This window comes from Peromyscus maniculatus, chromosome 1, assembly GCF_049852395.1.
Source record: "Peromyscus maniculatus bairdii isolate BWxNUB_F1_BW_parent chromosome 1, HU_Pman_BW_mat_3.1, whole genome shotgun sequence".
NCBI lineage: Eukaryota > Metazoa > Chordata > Mammalia > Rodentia > Cricetidae > Peromyscus > Peromyscus maniculatus.
This window is the reverse complement of record NC_134852.1, coordinates 207,023,367-207,034,176: the sequence shown is the minus strand read 5'-3', so window position 1 is coordinate 207,034,176 and position 10,810 is coordinate 207,023,367. Positions and strand designations below refer to the sequence as shown.

Below are 10,810 nucleotides of genomic sequence, written 5' to 3'. Positions count from 1 at the left end.
AGCCAGAGATACATTAACAAGGCTCTGTCTCAAGGAAAAATAAAACATTTTTGTTTGTCCACACTGTTAGGATTGAACACAAGGCCTAATGAGGTTTACATTGGAAACCTAAAAGACGTTTTCAACAGACAAAATAAATGAACTCCCACCAAAGAGTCAACACTGCTTCACGGTTTATTTTGTTGTACATTCTTGTAGAACCGGGTTCATTTTTCCAGTTTTGTAGAAAAATAGATGTTCCAGCCACCATTTACTTAACTGTCTAGTATTTAAGACCAATCAATATGTTCCCTGGAAAGATGAAAAAGTCTCATGACTAACTCGTCTTTTAAAAATTCTTTAAGACAAAAATGTGTGTGTGGGGTGTGTGTGTGTGTGTGTGTGTGTGTGTGTGTGTGTGTGTGTGTGTGGTGTTTTACTCCCAAAGCACAGCATTTCCACAGCAGCAGCCAACATGGGGCTTCGTAGCGTCACTTCACCCCTAACTAAAGCTTTGTATAAACCAGTGATTTTACTACAAAAAAAACACTGTCCTTGAAAGAAAGGAGTGGCAGTCAGACATCAATGCAAAACTTGGAATGATTAGGTCATATACATGGCACTTAGAAAAAGTAGCTTATCAGAATGGTCCACACTTAAGTGGTTACTCTGCTGTCCCTCCTTTAATTTCCCCTCAAAGGAAAAAAAAAAGAAAAAGAAAGTACTTCCTTCAAAAATCCCCATTAAATGTATGTTTATAAAATTTCAGAAATGCCTTGTTACCCAACCCCCCCCCCAAAAAAAAACTGCACTAACAACTCTTACAGTTCAGATCTGCCGTTATCACACCTAAGATTGTAAGAGTTCTTGTGTTCAGTAGCTCTCTGGTTTAAGACGGCCTCCATCTCCTTCACTTACAAAACGCTTTCTTCCCCTGTAACAAAAAGGACAAAAACAAGAGTAGGTAAAAATCTGATTCTATGAAAAACATTAAAACCTTGACTTGTTTACATATTTAAGACTTTAGAGTTCTGCTATTTTAAAGCCAGCGCGTCTGAATTCCTTTGAAAAGATGTTTTTTACCTACTAGATACCTTAGCCTTAGAAAACATCTGATAAAGAGCAAATATGAGTAGCTTAGAAATTACTAATGAACTTCCTTATCTACTTAGTTATTAATAAAAGTTAAATAGAAAATAAAGACATTTTAATTAGACTTCAGCATTTACTTCTACCTTATGTGAAAGCAAGTGAGCTGAACATAAGGACTTTAAACATGGAGAAGTATGAAAGATGGAACTATAGAATTTAACAAAATAGTTTTGGCCAGCAAGGTGGTTCAGAGTGGATAAAGGCTCTTGCCAGAAAACATGATCAATTCTGGGACCCACCAGTTGACCTCTGACCTCCACATATGTACCATGACATGAGTATATAAAGCCACATAAACAAATGAAAAATAAATGTTAACAAATAATATTGCCAAAATGTTTAATAACTAAATTTTCCTTGACCTTAGAAAAGTCCTAACAGACAACCAAATGAGAATCTGGCTCCTTCTAGCCCCTATGCCCCATAAGAGGATTCTTGACTGTTGTTTGAAAACTCAAGAAATTCTTCTCTACTAAAGTAACTGTACTCTATCTACTATAGCAGCACTCTCCCAAGAGAACAGCTGGCCAGCAGCCTACATCTGTAAGCATAAACAGACCTGTTGCAGCATTAGCCCCTACTCTTTTCCCAGACCAACATTGTACAAGCATGCAAGATCATACATGCATGTGCACTTAACACACAAAAAAAGCTAACGCTTAAGAGAGGACAAAAGTCAAAGTTGTTTGGTATTATGCTATACAACTGTAGGAACTCTTCAATGACTCCAGAGTTAAAGCCCCAATAAAAATAACCAGACTTTCAAACACAAGCTTAAAAAACAAACAAACAAACAAACAAACAAACTTAAAAAGCAACCATAAAGTACTGACAGGAATCTGCTCTTGTTCTTAACAGAAAGGCTGAGGACTATGCTAAAGTCAGGGTGGGATGAAACAGTGACAACAAGAGGCCGAGCCAAGGTGGAAGTTTCACTGATGCTGTGTGACACAGGACATCTATCCACAATCTGCATTTCCAGACATTCCTACTGCACCATCTTCCTCTCTCTGAGCTTCTAAACTTTAGAAATAGTCTGTCTCAGACTCTTCACAAAAACAAAAATTCAAAGCTTACATTTTTCAGACTTAAAAAGAACAAACAAAAATATATATAAAATATAAGTTTGGCTACAACTATTTAACTTACTACATTACAGCCTTAATTAATTTTAAGAGGAAAAGCCCTTATCACCTCCTTTAAGTTATATCCTAGAAGTACAAATATAATTCCTTCCAAAGAAAAACACTCCCACATGCACAGTTTCTAACAATAAGTTTCTCCATCACAGGAAGCAAAGGAAGCCACTACATAGTACAGGAAAAGTTGTTTAGACCTTTGACGTCTCAGAAAGTCTGAATTCAAACTTTGCCTATACAATGCACTAGTCATCAGACAGTGAAGGTTCATTAAATAATCTTCAATTTTCTGTGTTTCTAGTGACAATACCTACTCTTAAATAACATTTACTAACAACCTGGTAAACATCTATGCTATATAAAGTTAATTCCCTCCAAATGGTAGTCCTGTCCACAGTTCCAAGGGGACACACAAGCTTCACACTTGTTTCTCCATAAACTCTTAAGTAGGCAGTTCTTGATTTCCAGTCACTTCAAGATAGATACTACTTCATTTTTCTGACAACAGAATGACCAAAAAGAGACAGAGAGAACTATCTTAGCTCCCCAAGTATCTTGTTCAGTATTTTACACTGAGATAGTATTTAAACACAGTACCTTGATGGACAAAGATCTCGGACTTGTTTGGAAATGATTCCAGCCTGAAAACACTCCTCTACAAATCTCTCCAGCACAGAATATGAGTGTGGGACATCCAGATTAATATCTGGAATTTCATTGTAAATTCTCTCATAACCCTAGAACAAAATTACATATGCAATTGTTAGCATGTATAAAAATGTATGATGCCATGAAACAAGCCACCACTATACCATAAACTGATACAGTGCAAACTGGCAAAACAAGTCAAGATTTGAACCTTGAAAATAAAGTATATTTGCTTTCATTAAAAACTCTCTAAAGAGAACTAGGCAAATATCAGACAATGAACAAATTCCCTGACTTTTCCCCATCTACATTTACCATCTTGTATAAAAATGTAAAAATATCACCATTCAAAAAACATGTACAATTTTAAGTAGGAAAAGAAATGCAAGTTAAATGTTTCTTCTAGATATAAGGAAAGGAAAATACCATATCTCACAAACTTAACAACTATACTTTAAAAACAATAAAGACTGAAGTGTTGTTTTCCAAAACTAGTTACAAGTTTCACATCCAAAAGATTTAAAAAGTCAAACAAAATATGCCGGCATACTACATATGACTAAAAGAAATTTTCATTAACAGTTCATAACCTTTATTAAATTATATAGTTGAGGTATAAGCCTTTTAAAAACTTATTTAAAATAATGTCATACATACTCTTTTCATTTGGTCTATGGTAATGGTAGAAGACTTCCACAAGGATTTTAATAAATCTAAGATCATCTTGAATGCATTTTCTCCAGTTGATTCTAAAACAATTACAATGGCCTAAAAATTGAACAAAAAGAGTAAATTAATTTTTGTTCATCAGTTCATGAGAAATTGCTCCTAAAAATGTTATCAGATCTCTCCTCTAACATATAGTGATTATATGGTTTTTGTAATGATTACATTAATTTATCATTTTAGTATATTTAAGGAAAAAAATCTTTGTATTATTAAATAAACATTGGTCACTATGGTGTAAGAACCCTTGACAATCCTCTTTGGTGTGAGAATGTAATCTTACTTCATACACAAGCTCGTGGTGAAAATGAGGTACTTCCAGCTCCTTAAGGCAGTGTTCAGCTTCAGAGATATCTCCAGAGAGTAAATACTCTTTAAGCAGCATATCAATCTATGAGATTTAAAAGTTGAAATGTTAGAATTCCTAATTTTTAAAAGATGTGTACTTACCTAAATGATTTATTTACATTCACACCAATATTGAACATAGGGATTTGACATGGTGGTGTCATAAAAGAACTTTTTTATAATTAAAAACTAAACTCCCACGCTTTGAATGTTTCATTTATGAAGCAAATGCAGTACTTTTCTAAAGAATTACTGATATCTACAAGCAGGTTTTATAATGTGGATGACCTAGCTTGTAGCTATAATGCTCCAATGAATCCTATTAAAAATAAGTGATTTGCCAGGCAGTGGTAGCACAACCCTTTAATCCCTGCACTCCGGAGATAGAGTTTGAGGTCAGCCTGGTCTACAGAGTGAGTTCCAGCCAGGGCTGTTACACAGAGAAACTGTCTCGAAAAACAAACAAATAAATAAAGGATTTCGGGGCTGGAGAGATGGCTTGGCAATTAAGAGCATGCAATGCTCTTGCAGATCTCACACACACACACACACACACACACACACACACACACACACACACACTTAAAATAATCTTTGAAAAGGGCAGGGAGTTAAACACCACTAGAGGGCACTAACGTAAAGTCTGCTCACTTTTTAGAATGCCAACAAGTATCAGGATGGTCTTAATGCAATGAGAGCCAAAAGGTAAGACATGATGGAGCATTACTACAAGAACAAAGATTTCCAGTTTCTCTTTTCTCTACAATTGAGGATTTAAAACTCAGTATCTCAAAACATTTAAGAGTGGAGAGATGACTCAGTGGTTAAAAGCACAACGCCTGCTCTTCTGGAGGACCCAAGTTCAATTCCCAGCACCCACATGGTGGTTAACTACCATCTATGATGATCCAATGCCCTCTTCTGGCCTCTGAGAGCATTGCATACATGCATACAGACTTATATGCAGGCAAAACACCCAAACACATTAAAATATTGAATTAAAAAATAACATTCAGTAACTGAGCTTCAGTCAGAGCAAAGGAGACAATTCTTGCCTCCCAAATAAAGCCTGTATGGTATCATTTCTGGCTCTAGAGAAAAAAAAATGATCCTTTTTTTTTTTTCAGCAAAAGAGCTTTTCAACTAAAAATAATCTTCCTTGAAAATTTTCTGGGAAAAGTACATTTGTATCTAGAATTTTGACTGGTTGAATAAAATTAAGTATCCTCTACTTCAATTTCTATAGTATATTCATAAAAAAATAAAGTAAAATTCTACCACTAAACTACATCCTAATTAGTAATTTATTTTTTGTTTTAAAAAGTCTGTACTTGAGGCTAGGGATCAGCTCAGTGGGTAAGAGTGCTTGCACTACAAGCATGAAAACCACACTCACATAAAGAATATAAGCAGGCATTACTGTGCATAAATGTAATGCCAGCAGTGCTGGGCAGGGGGATCACAGCAGCTCACTAGCCAGTAGTCAGTGAAGACAAAGTATCACTGGCTGAGTGAGAGACTCTGTCTCAAGGCGAGACAGTGGAGAGTAATAGAGGAAGACACCTTATGTCCATGTATGTGCATAGGCGCAAAAAACTCATACCTCATATGATGAGTGCACCACATGATACAATACATATACACTACACACATACACAAAGAATAGTTAACATAAGTATATGTATTATATACTTAATATATTTTGTATAAATATTTACTATTTCTAGTATTTTTACTAAAAACTACAAGATATGTATTACTTAAGTTATATCTGTTATGCCATTAAGCAAGTGAACATGAGGCTGAAGAGATAGTTCAGTGGTTAGCAGCACTTGCAGCTCTTGTGGTGGACCTGGGTTCAGTCCCCAGTACCCACACAGTAGCTCACAACTGCCCCAACTTAGTTACAGAGGAGCAAAGGCCTCTCTGGCTGCACACGCAAGCATGCGCACACGCAAACACACACACGTTACATACAGACAGGCCCACACACACATATACATAAATCTTTAAAAAATACTTATATTTTAAAAAGTGGGAAGTGCTTTTAATTGAGCCCTTGTTCCCATTTAAATGAGTACCCAAAGTAATGTCAATTTCAAATTCATATATTGTTCTCTTTATTTTCAATCTTTTTAATTAAAAGATAATTCACATATTCTAAGAGTCTATCAATTTCTCAAAATATCACCTTCAGAGAGTATTATCATCTTAACAATATTGTCTTATAATCCATAAATGTATCATATCTTTCAATGTTTTCAGTTTTTAGTGTCTAAGACCTGAATTTCCTGTTAATTTTCATCATATTCTATTTTTATGCTTTTATAAATACAACTACATTTTCATTTCTAATTTTCATTCAATCCTAAAGTATAAAGAACTGAATTTCATGTATTGATCTTGTTATTGTGCAAATTTGCTAAAGTATTGGTTAAGTTTAGGTTCTTGGAGTTTCTCTGTAGATTTCACCTGGATTCTTCAACCTATGTATCACTTTGTCTGAGACTAGAGCTAGTTTTACATCTTCCTTTCTAGTCAGGATACCCTTTTTATTGCACTTCCTTGCCTAATATCCCTGGGATATTAACAACTTTTATATTTTAACTTTTCTTATAATTCTTCAAATTTTTAAAAGACAAAGCAATCATGACCTGACATATCTCTTCCAACCTATGTAAAAGCAAAAGTGGTCAACACTGTAACTACCCATTTGAGCTCCTTACCACTTAAAGTAGAGATATCAAAGAGACTGAGGGTCAATCAATCAAGTGCTTGTCATGCAAGTTGATGACCTTACTTTGATCCTCATTACCCATGTAAAACACTGGGCATGGCACACTTCTAATCTCAGCATTAGAGACCGAGACAAGGAGATACCTGGGGCTTGCTGTCCAGCCAACCTAGCTCTAGGTAAAATCCTAGTGAAGACTGGGACAAATGAGAAGGTGACAGTTCCTAAGGAATGAGACCTGAGGTTGATCTCTGGACTAAAACACAGACACACATGCATACACACATATGAACATGCATACACACAAAAAACTAATTAAAAATCAAAACAAAGAGTACACTAAAACAAGTACATAAACTACAAATGTTCTAACTGCCGGTCTCTAAGACCTAAGACCAGCAGTTAGACATTACATTTTTTTTCCACTTGTTAAAGAACATGAGAGAAAATCCACAGGAAGCAAATGTTGCATTTTAAAGAAATAACTCAATTACTAAATTCTCTTTTAAAAAATGTAATGAAGATCCTTATATCTACGACCCCGATGTACTCTAATGTTCCTAACTTGTAATCTCAGACTACCCAAATTGCTTATTTATATAGATTTATTGAATAATTTTAAATAAGTTAAGACTAAATACTACTATAAACAAGATTTCAGGCATCCTTTAGATGTTCAGAGACAGTGTTCTTAAGATTCATGACAGGCCTCTTAATAGTCATGCCATTAAGTCTCAAAAAAGGTAAAAAGAGCAACAATTATGTAATTATTTTCTAATTTGTAGATTATTCCATTTTTTACTTGCAGGTATATGATCACATTGAATTTTTACCCACAAAAGTACTACCTAGTAGTTGTCTTCTTGTTTTCTTTTTCAAAGGAACACATATAAGTTGAAAACAATGCTTATTAGGTACCTCTTTAACAAGGTGATTGACAGACTGCTGCCCGCCTCCAGATCCCCACACACTATCTTTGCGCTTTCCACCTTTAGACATACTCAGAAGCACAGTAGCTTTATCCAAAGCAGCTCTACCAAAAAGACAAAAAAAAGAAAAAGAAAATTTTCACTTTAATTCACAGATATGTCTGAGATTTAATACACTGTCAATAGTTTACAAAGTATCTATGTATTGACAACTTTTATATAACAAAAAATACATGATTTTTGAAAATAACTTTACAAATAAAACTTAGGTAGCAAAATATTTAACATTCTCATGCTCCTTTACATCTGTTTCTCATCAAGAAAGACCAAAATACATTGCAAAATAATTGACATATAACCAGGAAGGAACAATACACATACAACTTTTATATAGATTCACACCTTCTCACCCAAGGTCATTCCACTGTAGTGGGTAGCTGTTCTGTCTATGATCTTGAAGCACCACCCCTGAAGATGCAGCAGGTAACTGCTCCACATGACTATGACCTTGAAGTACATGCCCCTGGGGCATGGCCTCACAGACCCTTAAGACCTGGGATGCACAGAGGCATCAATCACTCTCTTCTCTCATGGTACTTGGTTGTGGGACTGATCCAGGCAGCCAGAACAGCATTTCAGAACCTGTATCAATTCTGTTCTGTACAGTGAGTTTTTCCCCTTAATAAACCCTTTGCCCTTTAAACAGACTCCATGGATTTCTCATTATATGTAAAGTAGCCCCACAAAGTTAGTATCTGTATCTAGGAAAATCTGAGGCATGGCTTTCTAAATCTAAGTCTCCAGGAAGTTTAGAAAAGTAAAACACCACATTGGGCTTATAATTCATTAAAACAAAGAACAAAAGTGAAAAGCACATTTTTTAAGAAAAGATTTCTACAGAATTCTAAACAAGGTTCACTAACTTCAGGTGTCAGAACCAGAAGGCATGGTGAACACTATCCACCCATGCTTTCATTTCACAAGTAGGGAGATCAGGACCAGAGAAGGGTAACTGGAAATGAGGAAACCTAGTAAATTGGCTCAGAATTCCTGCATTTTATTACTGTCCTCTTCTTGTTAGTTCATGTCAACACTCTTTTAACAATGAAGAACAGATAAATGACAACTACATGTCCACAATATCCGATGATGCGAGTGTCACTTTACAGGATGTTGTAGTTTCCTGTTCTGAAATTCTAAGAAGCAAAAATTAACTTACCTAGCCTGTACACAATCTACAGTTCCTTTGTAACTATCGATATAGGTATTACATAAAATTCCATCTCCAACAGCTCTGGCAATGAACTGGCCCACCAACTATAGTAAGAAAGAAAGAGAACTATGTAAAAAAAAAAAAAAAAATCCAAAATAAACCTTTATTAGGACACAATTTTGAAATGGATAAATGATAAAAACTTGCTGAACTACACAACAGCTAAAATACATGTTGGGATATGCAAAAATATCAGTTTGTTATGCATGACTTATACTCCTTTACAGTGGCCTTCAAGTTAATGCCACCAGGACTGAAGGCTACATCTGTTGTGCTCACTACTTAATCCTCAATATTTTGCACACTGCCTCATTCTTAACATATAATCAATAATATCTGTTAAAATGACCTACAGTCAAGGAAAAACAACTCCCATTTCTTAAATAAAATAACCAACTATAAAATGTATCTTGTGGAGAAAAGCTATGCACAAATGTTCATTTGAAAGTGTGACCACAGCATGATTTACTACAGAAACTAGAAACAACTTCTGTGACGACAATAGCGGTGTGGTTACGCAGTGCACACAAAGCGCAGTACACTGTGGGCCATAGAAGATATTTGATGCATTTTGTAAGAAAAATCAAATCTACAAAACAATCTGTGTGGTACAATTCCTTTCTCTAATTAAATAAAGGTAAAAGAATATTGATAAATAACTAAGAAACTAGAAATAAAAAATTATCAAAATGTTAACAGGTTTATTGTGGGTGGTTTTTTTTTGTTGTTCTGGCCTTTCTTCTACAATTAATAAATAATTATAAAATTCTATAATTAATATAAACTCAGATGATCATTTTCAAATATGTATATAAAAAGGGGAAAGAAAGTAAGTCCATTTCATTTAGTAACTCTTTATAAATTGATTTTTATGCAAATGTTAACAGCAATTACATGTTTTCAAAGTTACAAAAGGGACGTTATTACTTATATTTATGTTTTAATAAATGCCACTCAAGTAAGTCAATTATAACTGTTATAGCAACACACATTAATTCTTGGTAAAACAGTGTACGTGTAATAAAAATGTATGAGCAGAAAATACATTATATATGATCTAAAACGATGCACAACTGGTTGGGAAAGAGGTCAGACATAAAATCTAGTTTTTTCATCAAGACTGTTTGAAAAACAGCAGAAAGGCTGGGCAGGTTAGAGCTCAGTGGTAGAGCACTGCCTAGCAGTGGGTAGCCCTTGCTCTAACAGACAGTACTAAAAATACAAAGTTGGCGGAGAAAGACCTGAAGATGTGAAGAGCTATTTTTTGGATGGTGAGCAATGTGCATCATTTCCCCTCCAGCTATTCCGATTTGCTGGGAGCATGTATTATTTCTACTGTTGTAAGTATAAAGGGAAAGGACGTGAAGGGAAAGGAAAACAGCACAAACCTGCGGTGCTCTAGGAGTATCCAACGCCAATTCAGGTAGGTCCTTCAACAACTTATCAAATGACTTCTCCACATCATTTGTGCTCATTACTGTCCCACAAAGGTCAGAAAGCAGCTTGGATGTCATTTCTCGATGACTGGCCTTCCCCTCCAATGCTAAGGACACTGCCAACACAGGCACTCCACTTTTCATTTCACCAAGGTTTAAATCTCTTAACATTTCCTATTTAAAAGAATAAAAATAATTACTTGTCACTATATTTGGGTAAAATTTTATTTTTGCAGTCATGCTCTTTACCTACATTATACCTCCCTTTCTTTAGAAATATCAAAATAGTCATATTTAGCAGGTTTAAAACAGTAATGTTGATATAACCTTTAACTTCCTGAACATTTAGAATGTGAAGAAAACTGAAAATAGTTCATTCGATTACTTAATTAACTAATCCTCTGCTTTACAATCTATTACTATTATTTCTACAAATACTTGATGAA

At 34.9% G+C, this 10,810-nt stretch overlaps 1 protein-coding gene across 14 annotated transcripts in view; it reads right to left on the bottom strand.

Moving 5' to 3' along the window:
- Positions 1-156: 156 nt before the first annotated feature.
- The window catches only part of Pdcd4 (programmed cell death 4), a 38,408-nt gene continuing 27,754 nt past the window's right edge, over positions 157-10,810 (bottom strand). For 8 of the 14 annotated variants that reach the window (XM_076563303.1, XM_076563297.1, XM_076563306.1 and 5 more), the window contains 7 exons: positions 10,317-10,538; positions 8,875-8,972; positions 7,645-7,759; positions 3,928-4,035; positions 3,576-3,686; positions 2,868-3,007; positions 157-913 (listed from right to left, as the gene is read on the bottom strand). In XM_076563303.1, coding sequence (XP_076419418.1) covers positions 853-913; positions 2,868-3,007; positions 3,576-3,686; positions 3,928-4,035; positions 7,645-7,759; positions 8,875-8,972; positions 10,317-10,538 — 855 coding nt within the window. In that variant the 3' untranslated portion in view covers positions 157-852. The remainder of the gene's footprint in view (positions 914-2,867; positions 3,008-3,575; positions 3,687-3,927; positions 4,036-7,644; positions 7,760-8,874; positions 8,973-10,316; positions 10,539-10,810) is intronic. The other 6 variants (XM_042265284.2, XM_042265303.2, XM_076563304.1 and 3 more) reach the window with 2 other exon arrangements.